Source organism: Triplophysa rosa, linkage group LG16, assembly GCF_024868665.1.
Source record: "Triplophysa rosa linkage group LG16, Trosa_1v2, whole genome shotgun sequence".
NCBI classification, from domain to species: domain Eukaryota; kingdom Metazoa; phylum Chordata; class Actinopteri; order Cypriniformes; family Nemacheilidae; genus Triplophysa; species Triplophysa rosa.
In genome coordinates, this window is record NC_079905.1 from 10,079,146 (window position 1) to 10,101,727 (window position 22,582).

The 22,582-nt window shown below is 37.4% G+C and overlaps 2 protein-coding genes across 2 annotated transcripts; one reads left to right on the forward strand and one right to left on the reverse strand.

The window, feature by feature from the left end:
• The first annotated feature begins 8,740 nt into the window (after nt 1-8,740).
• On the forward strand, nt 8,741-10,455 carry bet1 (Bet1 golgi vesicular membrane trafficking protein). Its single transcript, XM_057355365.1, has 4 exons — nt 8,741-8,910; nt 9,309-9,418; nt 9,786-9,842; nt 9,944-10,455. The coding sequence occupies exons 1-4, from the start codon at nt 8,892-8,894 to the stop codon at nt 10,097-10,099; spliced, it is 342 nt and encodes a 113-aa protein (XP_057211348.1). The 5' UTR covers nt 8,741-8,891; the 3' UTR covers nt 10,100-10,455.
• A 168-nt stretch (nt 10,456-10,623) lies between these two features.
• zgc:85777 (uncharacterized protein LOC405871 homolog) lies at nt 10,624-22,117 on the reverse strand. Its single transcript, XM_057355363.1, has 9 exons — nt 21,905-22,117; nt 17,896-18,016; nt 14,645-14,774; nt 13,554-13,660; nt 13,034-13,201; nt 12,773-12,946; nt 12,186-12,347; nt 11,785-11,935; nt 10,624-11,198 (listed from the first exon to the last, which is right to left on the reverse strand). The coding sequence occupies exons 1-9, from the start codon at nt 22,088-22,090 to the stop codon at nt 11,132-11,134; spliced, it is 1,266 nt and encodes a 421-aa protein (XP_057211346.1). The 5' UTR covers nt 22,091-22,117; the 3' UTR covers nt 10,624-11,131.
• Between the last annotated feature and the right edge of the window lie 465 nt (nt 22,118-22,582).

Sequence of the window (22,582 nt, forward strand, 5' to 3'; positions counted from 1 at the left end):
ACTGCGCTTATGAATACATATATAAAAGCGTGCATACACATATATACATTGCTCACATATACATGTATACTATTGGATGTTCAAGCAAACACATATGAAAAACATGTGCGCACTAATGTGAAATCCATACCAATACATCTTATGTTAGTTAAGCTTGCATGTACACTTTTTCGCGCATACATATAAACTCGATGCGTGCAAACACACCTATACAATACTCGCACATACATATAAACTCTGCGTACATACACATCTATAAAACATTCGCACATACATACAAACTCTGCGTACACTACACATCTATAAAACACTCGCACAAACATACAAACTCTGCGTACATACACATCTATAAAACACTCGCACATACATACAAACTCTGCGCACATAGACATCTATAAAACACTCGCACATACATACAAAATATGACACCCTTAGTTTGCATGCATAGTGATTTCATATGTGGATGTGCGTGCTTTTCAGTGTAAACGGAAGGCATTTCAGTGTAAACGGAAGTCGTCTTCATTTAGATCAACATGAATCTAAAATCGATAATAGCCTTAACGTTTATTAGTGCTTTGCTTGCTTGTGCAAGTTGCAACCCAGCTAACAATTTTTGGTTCCCAGAACGTTACCCTAAAGTTAGTTTTTGGTTCCCAGAACGTTATTTCTAAGGTTCGTTTTTGGTTCTCCGGGAAAGTTTTCTTTACGTTAATAGAACGTTAGTTTCTGGTTCCCATAACGTTCTGGGAACCAAAAACTAACATTAGGGGAATGTTACTCTAACGTTAAAGAAACCATGAAACTAACGTTTTATTTCCGTAAAGATAACCCAAAATAAACCTTAAAAAATATTTTCTGATAAAGAAACATTCCCAGAAGGTTAGCCTAAAATATTTTTCTAGGGTCCGTTTGGCCTCACTACACGTCTGTAATGAATACATCCATGCTGTGTTTTTATCCATCGCTTAATGTCTAATCTAATTAAAATAAGTAAAATAAATCATCACACACAATATGGAGGATGAAATCAATGCATTAGATTATTCTTTTAGCCTATTAATTCCGTTTTCATTACTGAAGAAGCAGATTTAAACAGCGCAGTATATCATTTCTAATAAAACCACACTGTGTGTAGGCCAACATCAGACATTTTAGATATTGAAATAAAATAACCAATGACATCTACACAATATTTAAAGCAGATTTTAATTGACAGAAGAATAAACATTTAATTATCTTCAGGCAATATTCTTGTCTCACCAGAGAAGTATAGCGCGGCGCCGTCTTTAGATATAACAATCAAAAGCCCTGAGTTTCATTACATCACGGTCTGTTGATTTAGATTGAAAATCACGAAAATATAAGTTTACTCTCAAATAGGGAATTAAAAATAAAATAAATAAACCGCTAAACTAATGTGTTAGTGTGTGAGGTAAAACGAAATGACCGTTAATTTTTAAATGACGGGAGTCCACGGCAAAGCGGAAAATGAACCCATTATAATTTCAATTTTTGTCCACGCTGGATCCGGCGAATCGTGCGAAGCGACAAACCCTAAGCACATGCTGGTTGCACTGCAAAAAATGACTTTCATACGAAGTCTTTTCTTTCATATTTTCCGGTAAAAATATCTAAACATATATTATATATATATAAACATTCTTGAATCAAGAAGCATTTTCTTGGTGAGCAAACTGACCTAAGAAAATAAGTCATGTTTTTAGTAAAAAAATATGAAATTTCAGTGAATTTGTGCTTAAAACAAGCAAAAAATCTGGCAATGGGGTAAGAAAAATAAACTTGAATTGAGTGACTAAGAAAAAGGTCAACCTTAATTCAAGATTATTTTTCTTACCCCATTGGCAGATTTTTTTGTTGCTTGTTTTAAGCACAAATTCACTGAAATTTCATATTTTTTTACTAAAAACAAGACTTATTTTCTTAGGTCATTTTGCTCATCAAGAAAATGCATCTTGATTCAAGAATTTGTAGACATTTTCACTGGAAAACAAGAAAAAAAGACTAAGTAAGAAAGTCATTTTTTGCAGTGTGTCATGTTGCGTCGCGCCTGTCGCGTCCGGTGTGGACACGGTGTTAGGCACTTTAAAACGCTATTAAAGAAATCGGCTACATCATCTGCATTGCAACTTTGCAGAAGCAAGCAAAGCACTAATAAACGTTAAGGCTATTATCGCTTTTAGATTCATGTTGATCTAAATGAAGACGACTTCCGTTTACACTGAAATGCCTTCCGTTTACACTGAAAAGCACGCACATCCACATATGAAATCACTATGCATGCAAACTAAAGCGTGTCATATTTTGTATGTATGTGCGAGTGTTTTATAGATGTGTATGTACGCAGAGTTTGTATGTTTGTGCGAGTGTTTTATAGATGTGTGTGTACGCAGAGTTTGTATGTATGTGCGAATGTTTTATAGATGTGTATGTACGCAGAGTTTGTATGTATGTGCGAGTATTGTATAGGTGTGTGTGTACGCAGAGTATGTATGTATGTGCGAATGTTTTATAGATGTGTATGTACGCAGAGTTTGTATGTATGTGCGAGTATTGTATAGGTGTGTTTGCACGCATCGAGTTATGTATGCGCGAAAAAGTGTACATGCAATCTTAACTAACATAAGATGTATTGGTATGGATTTCACATTAGTGAGCACATGTTTTTCATATGTGTTTGCTTGAACATCCAATAGTATACATGTATATGTGAGCAATGTATATATGTGTATGCACGCTTTTATATATGTATTCATAAGCGCAGTTTGATTTAAACCCTATACGGCGCCTCATACATTTCTGGGTTTTGACTGTGCTGCCCAAAATGTGTGCATAAACACATGCTATACGGAGAAAAATATTTCTGGATCAAAATGCTGATGTTGCAAACGGTCCTGTCAGCCAGTGCTGATGTTATGCAAGACTGCACATGCTGTATAGTATCTGAATTTTGTGACATTATTTGCAGGTCAAAGCTTTCGTGACTGTGATAAAAGCAGCATTACTTTTCCAAGATGTTCTCGGCCCACTGCCGAATTCTTCATCACTGCTTGAATATCTGTCTGTACTTGTTATATTTCTATTCGCAAGTCATCAAAAATGTATGAGCTTGCTATGTTAAAAATGATGGTAATGTCACCTTCATAGAAACCTTCTGGAGCTTTTTGTCCCATAAAAATCTAAAATTTTTGCATTCGTTGACTGTAGGTTTCTTTACTCTGTCTCTGTAAATGCTCTCAGGGACCAAAGCTTTTCTGCCTGTTTGTGGAAGTGGCCAAGTCGGTGGATGCCAAAACACTTAACTGTGCAAAAAAAGATTGCATTGCTTTTTAGTGAGAACATGAGTTAGTTTCATGAGATCAGGAAGTTCAGTGTGTTTGGTGATGTTCCTGGGTGGAAGTGAATGAATAGAAAGAGTAAAAGGTCTCGGTTTACTTCAACTGCAGTGTTCAACCCTCCAGGACATATTATGAGTGAGAAGCAAAACACGGCCAGAGGAACAAAACCGCAGCAAATCCAAGTGAATTCAATGTTCCATGAACAACAAATTAATATCAAGCAACTTAAGACACAATATGACCTTATATTCTATTCTATATTTTTGATTTGCCAATTAGAATTCTTAATGAGATTCCTTAAGAAAGAGATATCCATTGCTGTTTCAAGAAATAGACGTTTGATCTGAAGTTTGATTCATCAGCATTGTTATATAAAATATGGTTTGCTTAAGAAAATTTGTAGGTTGCCACCAGCTCCTTTTTGCTTGTTGGGCTGATTCTTGCAGCATGCTCAGCAACTTTCCCATAATTGTCTGTATAAAGAAAGGCAAACAGAGTGAGAGTCATTTCCTAATATCACTATATTATCACTAAAAAACATGGTTAATGTGGAATATAACAGTGAATGCTGACAAAGAAACAATGGTTATATGTGATTTACACAAACCACGCTGGAGCAAATTGCTAGTTTTTCAAAACTTTGCATGTAAATGGCTTTTGGAGAGATTTTAATATTACAAAAATTGTCTGCTCCGTGTGGGGTGTGCTGTTCTGCCGTTATTGTAAAAAGATAAGTGCACATTAAACATTTCATTATTATGACTTTAAATGATAATGGGTTAATACAGAACTTGTGCAGAATGCCATGGCCCAGATGTTTTTGTAATAAAAAAAAGCTAAAGATGTGAACAAAGCCTGAGGCTGTGAGATTTCCTTTCTTATCTTCAGTTCAAAGTGATGCCAGGAGTGGGAATTAAATCCCATCACCAAAAATAGATCGAGAAGAATACATCCTCTCCTGTGGCATCTTAGTTTTTCTGACATGTTCTTGACTCACTGAGAGGAGCTGAGTTTGTTCTCCAGAGAAACTAATTAAAGCGGTTTGGACTGTAGACAGCCATAATAACTACTTACATGATCAATAACAGCGTGGAAAGGTCTCCTGGAAAAGCCCCTTATCACAGTTTTCACCTTCCTTAATGTCTGTGGCTCACAGTCTTCAAGAGAACAGTTTGCCAATCACGCGTATACCCAGAATGCAATTAATGAAATCATTTTCAGTATCTTCATCATTTAGTATAAAACAGTATAAGATTAGTTTACTGTAAATAAAATAAGTGGAACTGCAAAGTGAATTAAATTTCTCTCCATCAGTGGAGCACATAATTAGTTTTCTGATAAGGCTGCCATCAAGCTGCTGTATACATTACACTGGCTTTGCACAAGATGTTGCAAATTAACTAGAAGCTAGAATTAACCTTAAAGACAAACCCTGTAAAGGTTTACCATTTATATTTAATTCTGTCTTAATTAGGAATTCTTAAGTTAGCAAAGAAACATATAATTCCAAATAATTCATTTCTGTTGTCTCTTGCACAAACCAGAACAGCAGCATCAACCCATTTGAGTGTTACTGTGACCAGCCATGAGCCATTAGTGTTAATACGTTCGATTAATAATGTGCTATTAAAGCCACAATATGGAATATTTGGACCGCTAGATGGCGCACTTTCTAAACAACAACAAAAGGCGAAGCTAAATGACGTTATGTAGGAGAGTGGAATCAAAGGACATGTCGTTTTCACCATCCAGAGGCGTATGGAGATCGCCCATCATCTTCACGGACGAGGTAATGAATTAATTTTATTTTGTCATCGTAATTGTCGTGAAATACGTGGAGGAAGAACCCAATTGCAGTCAGCGTTGAAGGGGTTCACAGAAAGACTTAAATAAACAAAACAGCAAACAAAAACCCACAATGGGGAAAAACAAGACACGCAAGAAATAACGAAGGACAGGTATACAGGAACTAAACTTACTACACTTAAACTACCACACTAGACAAGATTACGATAAACTAACACTAAACTTACTTGACTGACTGGGGATTATCACGAGGATGAGTGGAACACCGACAACAGGACATGGAACAAAACGAACTCGCACAGGACAGCAAACAACAGGGCATAATATAGGGAGACTAACAAAGGAAGATAACAGTGGGCAGGTGTGGGTAATGGGACACAGGTGGAAAGCTATACAAGGAACGAGAGGGGCGGGGCCAAAGACGCGACACCGGAGAGAGGGCGGATGTGGAAGGCCAACAGGGCCAAAACGCCTCTCTCCACATAAAACAAGGGATCCTGCCGTGATTCTGCCACAAGATCAAGACAGACATGACAAGATGAGGCAGAATCACGACAGTAATGAATTAGCGTGCAAGAAACATGGAATGTAATGCTACGTTAGCCAGCGACTTATATTGGACTTTGTCCATTGATTTGATAGCGTAATGCTACGCAGTTTTACCTGTTTAAAACAGTCATACAGTTGTCCTTTTAAAAGTAAATTTGAACGAACCCACAGCAACGTTATTGGCTACATATTTTTGTGCGACATATACTTTGTACTGTATTTCATAGGGTAACTGCATTCATAACTATTGAAATAATCTGTGCATGAGTATTTCGTGTACAATAAAAATGTGCTTATCCGTCTATTAAAACACATGCGAGAGCGGAGTCTCTGTCCAGTCCAAGCCTGCTTGCCTCATTTGGCCTACGTTTACACTTTTTTGGGTTTCCTTTACTCGCCAAAGAGTAATCGTGATCCATAATAACAGAACAACAGATGCTGCATCCCAGATGCTGTATAACCACTTCCGCATTTGTGTGTTGCCGTAGTTTCTACAACCGGAAACTGATGGTAGTGCGGAGCACCGGATATTAAGTCACTGATATGCGACAAATACAAGGGAGACAAGGGACGGGCCATTATTTTAAATAGGAATTTCTCTGGATTTGCACATTCTTGGGAACATTTGGGGTAATGTAAGTACACATAATGTAAGTACACTGCATGAAATATATTACACCATGCAAGTGATTTTTTGATATTTCATAACAAAATTCTTCCATATTGTGGCTTTAAATGACCATATCTGTGGTTAAAAGGGCCTTTATAGCACATATCTGAACTAGTTCCTCTGTGCAGATCTGTAGAAGCAGGTTAATAGCACACAAAGCTAAATGAATGCATCTTTCTGTAATGCATCTAAATCAGTAAATCAAGCCCGAAAATGACAAAATGCGTTCATGAGTGTTACTACACCAAATTGTTAAACATGCAGGTTTTGGCTGATGTTCTTGACCATTTTTCTCATGACAGGATATTTGCTCATTTCATGGGACATTAGGTCAGAATATAGGCGCAACAATATGTTTTTAATAAAAACAAAATGGTACAAAACAAATACATACATAAGGTAGATGCTTTATGAACTGATGTCTTTTTCTATATAGACACATAAAAAAGGTTCTCAAAGTGGGGTCCTGGGAACCCTTGGCTTGGGGGGGTCCATAAAATAATGTGCTATAAATTATAAAGTTATGGTGTTTTACTAGAACACTTGAGGGACCTAAAGAAACCTTTTCGAAATTTTTTTTTTGAAAGCACATAAGTGGCATTAAAATATTAAACTAGGCCTTTATTTATCAAATACGTGAGAAGTGTTTAGTTTGAAAAAACAATACAGTTATGAGAGTGCAAATTGTGGTAAACATAGGCCTATGGTTGATAACTGCTATAATTATTGTCTCACCTTAAAGGAGTAGTTCACCCAGAAATGGTCCATATTGACTTGACCATAGTCATTTTTATTTCTACTATGCAAAGTCAATGGGGACCATTTTTTGGGTGAACAACTCCTTTAAGTGGTCCCTGGCCCAAAAAATGTAAGAACACCTGGTCTATATATACCACATAAAAACCAATAAAGAAAGATGAAGGAAAAGAAACTTATTTTCAAAACTGCTGCCATCAGCATCAACCATTATAGGTTTAATTAAACCCTTGTAAATTTGCTCCAGGCAACCTAATGTTTATAAACGTCATCAAAACATCCTTCATTTAAAGAGCTAATGTGTATTTGATGTGGTCCCTTTAGCATCCAGTATGCATGTTAGGCGTTTCATGATAGCAGAATGAGTGCAGAAGCTCATCTCAAGAGTATTTCTGTAGCTCAGCTTGTACTGACAATGCCAAGGTCATGGGTTTAAATACCAAGGAACACACAAACTGATCAAATAAGTGTAGCCTAAACAATATATTGAGTAAAACATATACCTAAGTATATTTTCTCTCATTTTACATATCAGAAGTACTTATTTGCTCATACCAAAAATGTGTGCAACACAAAACAGTTTACAATTTCACAACTGTCACTTTATCTTTTGTAAGACAAGCAATATGTTCCATGAATAAAAAGATAATCCTCACATAATAGTGTTTGAGTTAGCTGGGTGATATGAATTCACAAAGAAGAGATGCACATTGCGTATGCATACCCGACTTCAGAGAATGGATTTAGAGGCGTGATGGTGAATGCTAAAAAGAAAGTATGTGACGCAGAGCGGAGATGTTCATATGGAAATGTCATGGTGATTGTCAAGACATGACTGGATGCATGCTCTCAGCTTCTGAAGCTGTCTGTCACACATTCCATAGACCACAACAAGAATGACATAACCATTATGTGCTTTTCACATATTTTTGAATTCATTTCTATATGAATAGGCATTTGGGGTTTAAGGCACAAAAAGACACTGGACAGTTTGTCTGACATGACATTATATTGTCAATTTAAAGTCTAGTGTCTCCTAGAAAACTTTTTGTGACACTGAACATTTTTTATTATTTGAAGCACAAGATGAAATAAAAACCGTATTACTTTTATTACTTTTACACAATAGACCAGATTAGCTGTATGAAGCCTATTTGTTAAAATTGCAGGATGATGATACAGATGTCTCCATGTGAAATAGTAATAGACCAATGTGCTGTGGGTTCAAGATCAATAAAAAATGTTGTTGAAACTTGCTTTTCTGCATGTTGCAGCTGCGAAGCTATCAAGTGCAATTCAATTCAAATAGTAAACCCTGGAGAGGTCTTGGTCTTGAGTTCAAATTGAGGTTCATTCATACAGACACAAATAATGGTTAAAATTAATATAAATTAATATTTGTGGAATTAGTGCAAAAATTCACAACTGTACAAATTGTACAAAAAAAGTCATTTTCCATGTAAAAGTATCCAATAAAATATCCATAAATGTAAAGTTTATTTGTGTAAAGAATCAAATGTCATTTGCTTGTAAATAAAATACGCTGCAAAAAACTTCCCAGACAATCATTTTAACTTCGCTTTTGGTTTGTTCCTCTGCGGTTTCCGTAGGATGTCGTGGCGCTGGTGGAGTACAAGCAGAGGCGAAAGTACAGCGACTCCAAACAGATAGATAAGCAGATTTTTCTGAAACCGAGACTCAACTGCGTTCAACTTGTATTAAAACCGTACAGCTTAAAGGTTTTTGGGTTTATAATGAGGCGTGCAGGTTTGGGTAAGCACATCTCTGTAATTATGAACGAAAAAAAGCTCATGCTAAGCTAATTTCTTACATAAACCACGTAGATAAAAGTCATATTTTGTGTGATGATAAACTGTAACGTAAACTGAAACTGTAACATAAATGCCCAGTTGTAACCAACACGTTAGGTAAGACAGTTTTATTTCTAAGTCTTATTACTATTTCTTGATACCAGTCAGCTCCAAATTCTGATAATGTTCACATATGTGGAACCATCTAAATATATGATCTTATTCAGTTTCAAAACGGTGATTTTATTTGAGACAGTATTTTTTAGTAAATTTCTCTGTTAAGCATATAGAGCAGGCTACTATACTGATGTGTTTGAACTGAATATAGCATAACGTACTTGGTGTTTATTGTTGTTTTAGGTGAAGGGGTCCCTCAGGGAAATTACGTTGCAAGCGGATACAGCGTGTACGAGGAGGAGAATGAACATCTACAGGAGGGGCTGAGAGATAAAGTACACGCACTTAAACACGTGAGTAATGTAGATAACGTTTTTGTGGTAGACAATTCATCTGTGGAAGACAATCCACAAAATAAGTATTTATTTTAATCAAAATCTAAGTGAAGTTCTTCTACTGCTCTGAAGTGGCGATTCTTTCCTGATGACGTAAGTTTCACTCATTCAACTGTCAATCAGCTGCAAGCTCCATTTCCTAATGAAACACCGAAAACAAGCCACGCCCCCTCTATCCACTATTATTCCATAATAAAGTCATTCAAAATTCACACATACTTAAAAATAACTTTTCCCTTGAGCACATTGCAATAAAGTCCAACAACCAAGTTATGTCAATTAAGTGTTGAACCTCGAATCAGTACTTTTTATGTTGATGTTTCAGCTTTCAATTGACATTGGAAATGAAGTCAAGAACCAGAATAAGATGCTGGGAGATATGGTAAGTGATTTGAGTTGATGGTAGGAAAAATATGTATTTTTTTATACTTTCTCTAAACTCTGACCGATTAGATTTTATAATTTTGTTTGTGTCCCCTCAAGGACTCGGACTTTGACTCAACTGGAGGTCTTTTGGGGTCCACCATGGGTAGATTAAAGCTCCTTGCCAGGGGAAGCCAAACCAAGGTGTACTGCTACATGCTGCTCTTTGCCCTGTTTGTTTTCATTGTCCTGTACTGGGTGGTTAAACTGAGATGATGGCGAGACTGGTGAGATCCTGGACTTATGTGGATCTTTCTTACGTGCAATGAGGATGTGAACTTTCACAACGGTGATGCAGACTGAGATATCTGAGGAGAGCCAGAATGCTTTCCAGTGGACAAGAAACAGAACCACTGAGTAACAATGAACAACATTGAGTGTGCAAGACAAGCAGTTTAGGTCTATCATAGCCCACTTAAACTAGTACAGGACAAGAAATCCGTTTTGGTTATTAAAAACATGCCTAATTATGTATTTAGCTGTAATGTCTACTGTTTTATAGTTGTTTAAGTAGATTCATCATACATCCAGTATTTTTCAGTGATGAACAAGAGTACAGTAAACAGTTTAGTGGAAATTTAGGTACCGACAACACAAACTAACACACACATCAGCATTTATGTAATTGTAATGTTTACTTGTAACAGTGCTGAGGGCTTATGCTGGGACTGTAAAACCCATGTATGAGGTTATGTGCAATGTTTTGTGTGTGTAATAAAAACACCAGAAATCACATCAGAATTCTATATACTTTTAAGGTCTTACATACAGTACATCTTTAAGTTCTTGTTCAAAGTGTTCTGTGGTAACAATGCATGGTTTATTTTATTTTTAGAAACTAATTTGTAAATACATGTTAATTTTTGAGAGAACATTTACATAAAATCTACTTAAATTGGCAAAAGCTAAAGTCCTGTTTTCATTAATGGATAATTTGTGGTTTTCATAAATAACCAGTGGTGGTTCAGATGGATGCAAACTGCTTAATGTTTCTCATGCATATTAACAAAATTATCCATGCACAACTATTATCATAATTTGCATCTACTTTACAATTTACATATAAATCAACTAACTTTAAACAAAGACAAATTAAAGACACTAAACTATTCATTAAGGCATATTGTAAGTTTAAATCAGTATCTACAAACTGATAAATCTTGATACATTTAATTTTAAGTGCACTTTGTTTTTCAGAAATGCCAACAATAATTAGTGTTTAGCTTATTTCCTGGGAAGAGTATCCATTTACTTGCATATGATCGAGAGCATAACCTCATCAGCTCCAGCGCCAATGGACATTAACCTGGAATCCCTGTTATGACAAAAACAATGCGTTTTATTAATTTACTGACATATGAGCGCTACGCTTACTACTATTTTTACTCTTAAAATATTCATATCCATCAAATACTCGTTAAGTTCTAATGTTCATGCCCTTGGCCAAAAAAGTGGTCTTAAAGTGATCATTCGTTCATCATTTACTCACCCTCTTGTCATTTCAAACCTGTATGACTTACTTTCTTCCACAGAACACAAACAAAGATATTTTTAAGAAGGTAACTGAACAATGGCGGTAACTATTCACTTCTATTGTATGGACACAAAACCAATGCAAGTCAATGGGTTGCGCCGTTGTTTCGGTTACCAACATTCTTCAAAGTATCTTCTTTTGTGTTCTGTGGAAGAAAGTCATACAGGTTTGAAATGACAACAGGGCAGTAATAATGACAGAATTTTCATTTTTGGGTGAACTATCAAGGACATATAGAAGTCCAAACCTGTTGCGTTTACTGTCATGTCACTAGATGTCACTGCAGATTTTAGAGTCTGTATTCAACACTGAAGGAATTGGATGGAGGCTCTCTCAATTCAGATTAGAGTGCAAGAGACGCACTGACCTGTAGAACCTGCTGACTAGGACGTCATTTGTAAAGCCCATTCCACCCCAGTACTGCAGGCAGCTGTCGCTGAGCTCTCGGGCCAGTCGTCCTGCCTTCAGCTTGGCCATCGATGCCAACTTTGTGACATCATTTCCACTAATGTACAGAGCTAATAACAAAAAATCATGTTAATCTGTGATGTGTGCTGCGGCTATCCATATTAAAATCTAGAGGAAGAAACTTAAAAGGCAAAAGATAATTATTGCAAGCCAGTGTTCACACTATTTCATTCCATTATTGATTTGACAATTGCAATGAGAGGTTACCAAATCCAAAGCCATGAAATTGCATAGCTCCCCATCCCGGTTAACTGGCATTTCAAATCATACTGAAATAATTTAGGAGACGGTTGGACTCACCTGTGGCGCGATGCAATAGGGAACGCAGTAGCTCAATCTCTGTCTGCAGTTCAGCTAGTCTAAAGTGAACCGCCTGGTGGTATAGAACCGCCTGATTGAAAATCTTCCTCTGTCTGGTATAATTAATGGTCTCCTGGACAACTTTCTCCATCATCGTTAGGACTTGGAAAAACAAGAGCCAAAGTACGGAAACATCAAGGCATGCTTCCAGCCTATTATATCAAGGAAAACATTCCAAAGTGTTTTTCAACAAATTATATGATAGGAAATTGTTCTAGGAGTTCGGTCCTGACAGCATCTAGACAGGAAGTGGGCAGAAATGTTTGCCAGTGATGTCAAAAGATGTCTCCAGAACACACTGGAAAACTCAAAATAATTGCCTTGATTTTTTAAAGCACAAACTCAGCCCAAAGACTCAGAGGGAAACATACTTTGGCCTGACTGGAGGGTGATTAGGCTTCAATACATGTACACAGACAGGCATCGTTAACCTTAACACACAGACGTCATGCCCTCGCCAATCCCTTGATTGAAGAGAAACATCTGACGTGGGACTGGATGTGTGGGAGGTGGAAAGGATTACTTACTATTGGCCACTCCCCAAAGTCGCTCCTCTTGGAACTGCAGCATCTGGTACATGAAGCCCATTCCCACCTCCCCTATGACATTTTTGCAGGGCACTCGGACGTCATCGAAAAACACCTCCGCTGTGTCCGAGGACCGCATGCCCATTTTATCAATCTTCCGTGCGATGTGAACTCCTGAAAAAGTATGGTGAATGTTTGAATGTACAACTAGCGCAATGTTCCCAAAGTTATAAAGGTTTTTGGCTTTGAATGAAGTCCTACCAGGTAGATTCAGAGGTAAGCATATCAGGGATTTGTTTTTGTGTGGTGGGTCATTACTGGTGTTGGCCAAGAGGCACATCCAGTCTGCCTGAGTGCCAGTAGTGGTCCACATCTTCCCTCCATTAATGATGAATTCATCTCCTTTACGAACAGCTTTAGTATTTATGCCTGGAGGAGATGGAATTTTTTAGGTTCTTACTTTATTCCTAAAAATGCTACATTCTCGTTTCACCCCAAAGCAACTTTCAATCTCCTTTGCAACTTTTTAATAAGATTTGAGGTTCAGTAGAGTGGCTAATGCTATCGTTAAGATAGAAAAATGTAACGCATTAATGAAAACTGTATTTGTAAGCCCCTCTCAATGCTGTCCCAAAAATGCTTTGAAGTCAATACTTGAGAAAGTGATTTACTTTCTAAAGTTTACTTCGCTTGGATGTGTTTACGTCCTGTTTAAAACACACCCATGGCAAATTAAAGAACATTACAGCCCAGTATCTTCCCCTCCAGCAAAAAGACTTACTTGCAACATCAGAGCCGGCCCCCGTCTCGCTCACACCGAGACAGGCCACTTTGTCTCCCATTATGGATGGCAGGAGAAACTCTCTCTTGAGTTCTGCGGATCCAAAACTAGAATAGCACAAAGGTCACAGTCATATCCTCGCAGTTATTTAGCAATCATTTTGTGGGTGTCATGGAAACTGTAATCGAATCAGCCGAAAGCTCATGAGACACCATGGGTTATAGAAGAGATCTACATTTTAATACCGGCTAAAGGCAATTTCAGACAAACTGTTCCGTAAAACACAAAAACACGAATCATAATCCCTTATTTATGAATCCAAAAGCTAAAACGAATATGCAATGACAAACACAGTGTGACTTTAAATAAGGTTTAATGCTACAAAGTCAAAAACAATGCTAAGACTTCAAAATCTTCTGAAAGTGATAGTTCACCCCAAAATAAAACTTCCTGTCATCATTTATTCAGCCCTATGTCATTTGAAACCAGTATATGACTCTTTTCTCTGTGAAAAATGTATGGTTTTGTATCCATACAATGGAAGTCAATGGGGGTCAGTGTAGTTTGGTTACCAATGTTCTACAAAATATCTTATTGTTTTGGGGAAGAAAGTAATACAAATTTGGAATGAGACGAGGATGAGTAAATGATGGATTTTTGGTTGAACTATCCCTTTAAAGGTCCAGTGTGTAATTTTTGTGGAGCATCTATTGACAGAAATGCAATGTAATATACATCACTATGTCTTCAGAGGTGTATAAACCCTCTTAGAATGAGCTATTTCTATCTACATATACTGCGGGTCCCCTTACATGGAATTCACCATGTTGTTTCTACAGTAGCCCTAAACAGACAAACTGCTACAGAGTGCGTTTCCTAAATATGTTATCTCCTTCAGGAAAGAAGCGAAAACGTGACGACATCTTAGTCCTTTGCCAGCCTCTGTAGTGCTTCGAAAGGGAGGGGTGAGGGGGGTGGAGTGAGCCGTTGGTTTCAATTCACAACCGCACCACTAGATGCCGCTAAATTTCAAACAGTGGACCTTTAAAGGGCGAGAAACTGGCAGGGCCTTTAAACTTAAAGAAAATTACCGTGCCAGTGCAGGTGTGGCCATGTCACTCTGAACCCCGATGGCCATGGGAATTCCTCCGCAGTTAATGTTCCCCAGTTCTTCAGCAACAGCCACACTGTAGCTAAAGTCCAGTCCCAAACCTCCATACTCTGCAAACAATAAAAAGATATTTTGATATTGTGATAAAGAGACATTTAATTATTAGAATTAGAGACCCAACTGCAGATCCTGTGTCTTAAAATAGTTTCACACACAAGGGTTTTTGTTTGTTTTTCGTGGCTCAGTGGTTAGAGCATGGCACTAGAAATGCCAAGGTCATGGGTTCGATCCCAGGGGATTGCACATACTTCGAAACAAATGTATAGTACAGTCCAATGTAAGTCGGTTTGGATAAAAGCCTCTGCAAAATGCGTAAATGTAAATCTGTTGTACATCACGCACACAACCGTGGGTTACTGCAATATATTATTGCCTGCAGCCAATATATAACATCCAATATATATAAAACATTAGTATTTCCCATGATCCTCTTCTAGTCATGCATTTATGCCATGATATGAAACGTTTTCAGGGGCATCATCAGAAACAAAACCAGCATTGTATTCCATAGAAGCAATGAGGACAAAACAACACTTAATTCCCCCAGTTCTACAGGTCGCTGTGTTCTGTCATCAGGTCCTGGGATGGTCCTAGACAAGATTTGGAATAGCAAAATAAGGAAAGGAAGAGCCAGAGAACAGAGGAAACAGACCCAGCTGCACAGGAATAGCTGTAGAGTTGAACCCCATATACTGAGAAGAGAGAGAGAGGGAGTAAAACATACAGATAGACAGTAAATGTCAAATCAGGCTTTAAGGCATTTTTATGTACGGCATTCCAACAGAGCCATACAATCTGTTAGCGTCTGTCTTCTATTCAAATGCTATGCACAAAATTTCTCATTGTCCACAAAGAAGAATTTTTGAGCCAATCCAGACCGACATGTGAAATGTACTCGCTTCTTCAAATTATTCACTCTGACCTTTATATTAAAACACAGTTATAAATTTCAACATGGGTTTCTGCAGAAGAGCATTGAAAACTAGGCTGGACAACCTGGACAAAAAACTTGGAAAAATGATTCACGTCTGATCCTTAGGGAGGAGAGGTCAACCATTAGAACATTTCCCTTTGTCGTGTACTTTGTAAAGACTTTGTTTTCAGCGGGAGCTTCTGCTTAGTGGCGTAATCTCTTACTTGTATGTTTATGCATAGAACATTTAATCACTGCACAGATGTGAAATGAGAGGTATTTCAAGAGAAAGAAGAGGCCACGCGCCCCCACATATTTTGGGACTTAAATCAGAGAACTGGATGGTTTGGTTAGGAATGGAGCGCTCGTGTCTTATCTGCTGGACTGAGGTTGACAGGGTTGTGAAAACAGGCGATCTGGATTAACGCCAGTGTTAACATGGATTCGTTTCAGCCAAGTTGTGAAAGCAAGAGGGAGAGGTTGTTATGGCAACGGGAGATTTGAAGGTTTCTTCAATCATGCAAATAATCAAATGCAAACCTAGTAGCATTCCACAATACTTTTGCAGCACTACGTGCAGATGTTCAGCCTACAGTATCTTGATATAACGCGTGCATAGGAAAAGAAATGAAACATAAGAAAAGCTAGAGCTCAGCCAAAGTCGATTTACCTGAATAAATCTGACACTGTTGTTTAGAGACTTAAGGCGTATCAAGCGTAGCATATATTACGTGAGGTGAGGCAATGCCCCGAGTACTAATCTTCTGACTAAGAAGATGCTGTAAATCCAGCCTGCTAATGCAGAAGTGTCACAGCGTCAGCATTCTTTAATGCAAGGTTTCTCTGACCTACAGATTTATGAAGCAGTTTCCCCCAGCGGCTCCTCTCGCATGGCAATGTTCCCTGCATTGTATTCCTAAAGCCGCGTAAACTAGGCTTGTTTAAGGACGGAGGCTGAACGATCTCGGTTTGCAAAAATAAACAGAATCTTCAATTTGAATTGTAGACTGGTGAGAAATTGTTCGTAAACATACGAGGAAAATCTGTAGGACATCAATAAAGTGCATGAGAGTTCTTATTGAATTTAAACAGAGAGTGAAAACTAGGAAAAGTAAGAATTATTATTAGTTATGTGAATAAAATAATGCATAGATATGCATAATACCCAACAGTGTAAAAACGTTCCTTTAGCTTAATTAATCACAAAGTGTTCCAGTGCAAGGTTGTGGGTTTAATTCCCCAGGGTATATACAGGATTCATGGAGCTAAATTTAATACTTTTTAAGACCTTTTTTAAGACTCTTTTCATACATTTTAAGACCTCATCGCCACTTCGAATTTTAACCGGTTACATTGGCGACACTTTCACTTACATTTACTATATACTGATTGTAAGATAGCAAAACTAAACAGTCTTTTTTTTTGTTTGTGATAACTCCTTTTTAATGCAACATAATTCAGAAGGGTGGGAACGAAGCACAAGAGAATTAATATGAGTGACTAACCCAATGCAAGGTTTATTAGAAAGAGAAACCAGCTTTGCGGCTAGCATTTAGCATGTTGGACCGGACAGTGTTGTTCCCCATCGAGGCTACGTTAATCGTCTTCCGACACATAGTAGAGCAGTACGCCTCCCGGTTATTCCCAGAGACGGCCCTCAGCCATGGTTCCAACTCTTTATCCTCCAACCATTTGCACGAAAACTTGCATTTCCCCATTAGTCAAATATGTTGTTTAACAACCGTGTTTAAATGGACCTCCCACTATTCACCTACTCAAGGATTTAATTCAGGCAAACTTTAGCATATGACCTCTGTGGACAAATATGAAAAGATGATACATAATTTAATACCTTGGAAAATGGCATTTAAGTCTTTTTAATACTTTTAAGGGCCTTCATTTTCTCTAAATTGATTTTTCAACTTTTAATACTTTTTTAGACCCCACAGACACCCTGTTCCCAGGTAACACACATACTAAAGAAACGTGAATGCACTGTTAAGTCATCGCCCTAAACGGACAAACTGCTCTACAGAGCGTGTTTTGTAAATACATTATTTCCTTCGGCAAAGAAGCAAAAACGTGACGACATCTAAGTCCCATGTCAGCCACCTTAGCGCTTCGAAAGGGTTGGGTGAGCAGTCGACTGTTGTTTGCAATTCGCAACTTCACCAATAGATGCCGCTAAATACCATACACTGGATCTTTCATTTGTGTATTTGATTAAAGTAAACTTTACATAGCAGACGTCTTCTTACCCACAGGCTTGTTGACTCCCAGAAATCCTGCACTGCCTAGGATCTTGAAGATCTTATGAGCCGGAAACTGTCCCTCTTCTTCCCATTTGTCTACATAAGGGTTTATCTCTTGATCAATTATCTGTAACAAATTCAAGTATACAGTTATCAGGATGCATTGCATTATTCACATAATCTAATCAAATCTAAAAGTGCCCTGGCAACTCTAGACTTTAGTCTAGTAATCTATTTTTATACTTTAAAACGCAGGCTACTTTGTACAGCAAAAACATTTTGCTTGCAATTCCAAAATAATTCCAGTGAAGCAGGAAATAGTGGATTAAAGTCGTAGGTGGATAAAACTACAGTTTAAAAACAATAAAACAGAAACTGTGACGCAGTCTTAAGGTTTATGCCTTCACCATCTATCCAAGCTAAACAAACTGTGGAAGTAGAAGAGATGAATAGAAAAGAGGCAAACATTTCAGTTATCCGGCAATGAATCATACTCAGTGCAAAGCCTGTTCGCATTGACCAAATAATAAAAAGCGGTAACACTTTAACAGTTGGAGCCATGGCTCAGTGTCTACCACACTGGTGCTCATGTGGGCAATGTGAGTTTGAGTCTGGCTCACATCATTTCCCACCCTTCTTCTCATCATCATCATATCCTACCCTCTCCTATTTTTAAAGTAACCAAAAATAAAGTACTTTATATCCTTTAAGCTATATAGAGTATAATAGACCTACAATAGGTTCCTTCCTCGAGTCTAGACACACAGTTTCCTTCTGAGTCACTTTGGGGTAGTAATAAGCGTGGTGCAATGTAGTATTATTAGCCGTTATACTTTTTTGATCCATAACATTTTCTGGCACTGCCAAAAAATAAAATTGTTTTCTAATACAAGCACAACAAACATAATTTACAAGTACGACCTGTGTCTAGACAATATTCTAAATATTTTTTTGCGATCGAGAAAGAAATTTCATACTGGTTATGGGCAGCATAATGACGGGTTCCTTTAGGTTTATCTGTATAAGATATGAGAAATGTCTTTCAAATAACTGTAATTAAAAGTTAACAGACCAAGTAAAGCCCACTGTCTGTACTGCATTGGTTTCTAATTAGAAAAAAGATATGTCGTAATTACAGCCAAGTAAGACTACTCATTAAATTGTACTTGCACAAATTAAGCAGAGAAGAATGGCCAATTCTTTTCTAGTAACACATTCCAAGAACAATAAAACTAATGTTTATTCAAGCGTGAAAGGGAAATAGTTTTAATTCTCTAATTCAATGAAGGCTACAGGCAATTAACTTTTGAAAATGACTCATCAACATAAAATGCCATGCTAACTAGGTTTAATGTGTACATCAAAAACGTTTTTTTTAAATGTGAGGCTTCAAGTCCGTCCACTAGCCAACAAAACCAGTGTGGATTAGAACAAAGAGTAACCAAAAAAAAACATTACAAAGAAAAAACAAGTTTGAGCCTCCAGCTAACAATATTTGATAATCTGGCAGGACACATTGAACGGCAGCGTCACACTTGCGTCGTATGGATTTACTCAAAACCCAAAAGACAGTAACTGTGAATATAGTCTGAAAGGAAGGGTGGTCCGCCCTGTAAGGTTCTCAAATCTTAATAAAGGTCAGTGAAACATTCCAGAATACTCTTGCCGTGCGAAGCTGAGAATTGTTTGGTGGGGTCCAGAACTCTTACTTATGATTTGTCAACACGTTATGCTCGTGGGAGACCTCACCATTGAGCTAAACAGAATAGCATGGCAGATGACGTTTCCTGGAAGCGGTAACCCTAATTGATGAATGAAACATAAATGACAGGATAAAGTGTTACGCACCACTGAAATCACTGAAAATGACACCATTTCATCGGTGTCATTTGGAAATAATGTTTAAAATAATTTGTTTTCATTTTAAAATACTTTTGGCATGAGAAACAGTCCTACTGATTTAGCCTATTAGCCTATGACCCTATGATTCTGAGGAGGTTGCAATCATTCAGTATGTAAATGTGTAATAAGATTACATCTTCATTCCCATAAGAGTCAAGGATGTTACTAACTAGTTTTTAATGTCTCACACTCTCCAGCGAGTTCTTTTAATAAAACACAGTCCCTGAGCTCCACACTGGTGCATTGTTTTCATTATCCATTCCTTTTCAGTTTTCCTTTTCTCATACCAACCTATTCCCATTCACTTGAAGTAACTGGGAATTGGATAAAGCAACTTCCTTCCCCATGTTCTGTAACCCTTCCTAGTTGATACAATTTGGATACAAGAGTGACTAATAAAGACACATCTGATTTAAAATCTCAAATAATTTACTCACAGACTTCAAAAATGCTTAATATTAACCTGTTTGGTAATGACACTTAATAAACTATTTTAAACTAAATGCATATTATTAGTAGAATAAGTATTATTAATTCGGTGTGCGCGTAGATAACATCTGATATTACTGATGACATATTTCTCAATTACATAAATCCTGCACTTATACACAGGGCTCTCAAGTCTCGAGACACACGCATTTCAACCCGCTCACACGCCACACCTTGTATTTCTCACGCAGAGAAATTTCCAGGATAACGCCCACCAAGTTGCGCCGCTATTAGAAGAATCAAGCGAGTTCCCCATAGAGTTCAGAAGGCCCTGCCACGCACCAGCTAATCAAATAAAAAAATAGCTACCGAACAGCCAATCAGAAAATAGCATTGCTGTATCCGGGTAAGATTGAGATATTCCCGCAACAACAACGTTTACATTCTGATTCCAACGACACATTCTGTGATTGACAGGCTCGCTCAACACGACACTTTCAGATGGATCATTATCACTATGAAGTGCCTTTTGGTGTCCTCATCAGAAACACTGAGCCATCGTGAACATAATGTAAAATAATGACATTTTGAGGTTTTATTATAAATGTCCTAATATTTACACACATACAACTGCAATAAGAAGATTCTTAAAATGTGTTTTATCATTTTATACCATTTTCTTTGATTCGATGTAAGTGATTTTGGCATGTCCCTCACACTGCTAAGATAACTTCAGTGAGTGTAAAAACTGGAAACATTGCACAAAATTAAAATATTTTTTTAATGTTCTTATTGTCCTCAACAATGTATTTAATAAAACAAATGATTTGGATAATTTATATTCTATTTTCATAATAATATTAAGCTTTTTTCATGCGTTCCTGTAATTGCTGTCTACCCTGTCATTTTGGGGTAAACGCCCCTTAAGAAATTGTCTGATGTCCTCAGTGACAGCCCCTCACCCATTCTGCCTTTCCTCAGTGGAGAGGTTAAAACATCTGCAGCACACACAGTAAGTATCTGCACTCATTTTTCCTAGTTTTCAACGTAATGTGTTTGTAGTTAAATGTTGTCCACATTGTCATAGTGACATTTTAATTAACATAAAAACTTTTCAGTAATTGAAAATATATATCTTAAACAGTATACAGTCAGCTTTAACAGTGTCATCCATCATGACAGTGAAAATGGCTAGCCTGGAACCACAGTGCTTCAAGTGGGAGCCACCAACACCTACAATAAACAACACTAACCATTATATATATCTCTCTCTCTCTCTCTCACACACACACACACACACACACACACACACACACACGTGACCGCGTGTGAGCTTCCTGGACGCTTCAAAACAAAGCGGTTAATGTCATCGACCGCCATCGACTTGATATTTAATATATCACGCATAACGTTATATCCCAATTTTGCATTATTTCTAATTCTTACGCCCACAGCTCGACAAACGCAAACAACTCGGACGACTTATACTCATTCATCGCGTATAAAGTATGCGTGAACTCTTACCTACATTGTCTAAATAGATCCCACCTTCACATTCAGTTGAGTATTCACACAGCGACAAACTTATAGGCTAACTTACACCAACCTCGACACAGGATTTTACTAAGAAATGTAAGTTAGCAAAGGTACAGAACTACTCGGTTAGAAATAGATCTAACGTTACCTTCCTCAAAGATGCCTTTAAAGCAAAATGTTCCTCTGTGTAGATAACATGATCGATTTGTTTAGAGACGCTTTCTTTCGGACTGGAAGACACCTTTTCCGACAAGTACCGTTTATTGCAGACAACGTTTGTCTTGAGTAAATTACGGTTTACAGCCAAACTGAATCGCAGGACTCGCAGCGCCATGTCTACAGACTGTAAGCAGAAGTGTCAAAACGCGCATGCGCGAATAAAATCAACGCTTCCAAGAATTTACCACGGTTACTGTATGTGCAGTTATTGTTACATTGTAAAACTAGATAGCAAAAACTGAATATCAGAAACGTATTTTAATATCAGGATATTGAGAATTTGACCTATCGGACAAAACAAAAATAAAAAAATGAACTTAACACTTAACAATCTTTTACCATTTAAAGTTTTAATAAAGTAAGTTGACAGTTCAGATACTATTATAGTGGCCTTTTACCACGTATCTGTGATTTTATTAAATTGCTTTTATTACAATTTTACAAGCATTGATTTATTATGGTACAAATTCACATTGACCTTTCACTAATTGTCACATAGATGTTACAGGCTGGCATCACAACAAAAAATACACGTGTTAGTCCATCAAGCAAGGCTCTGATGATCAGAACACAATGGTATTCTGATGTATTACTCTTCAAGGAATAC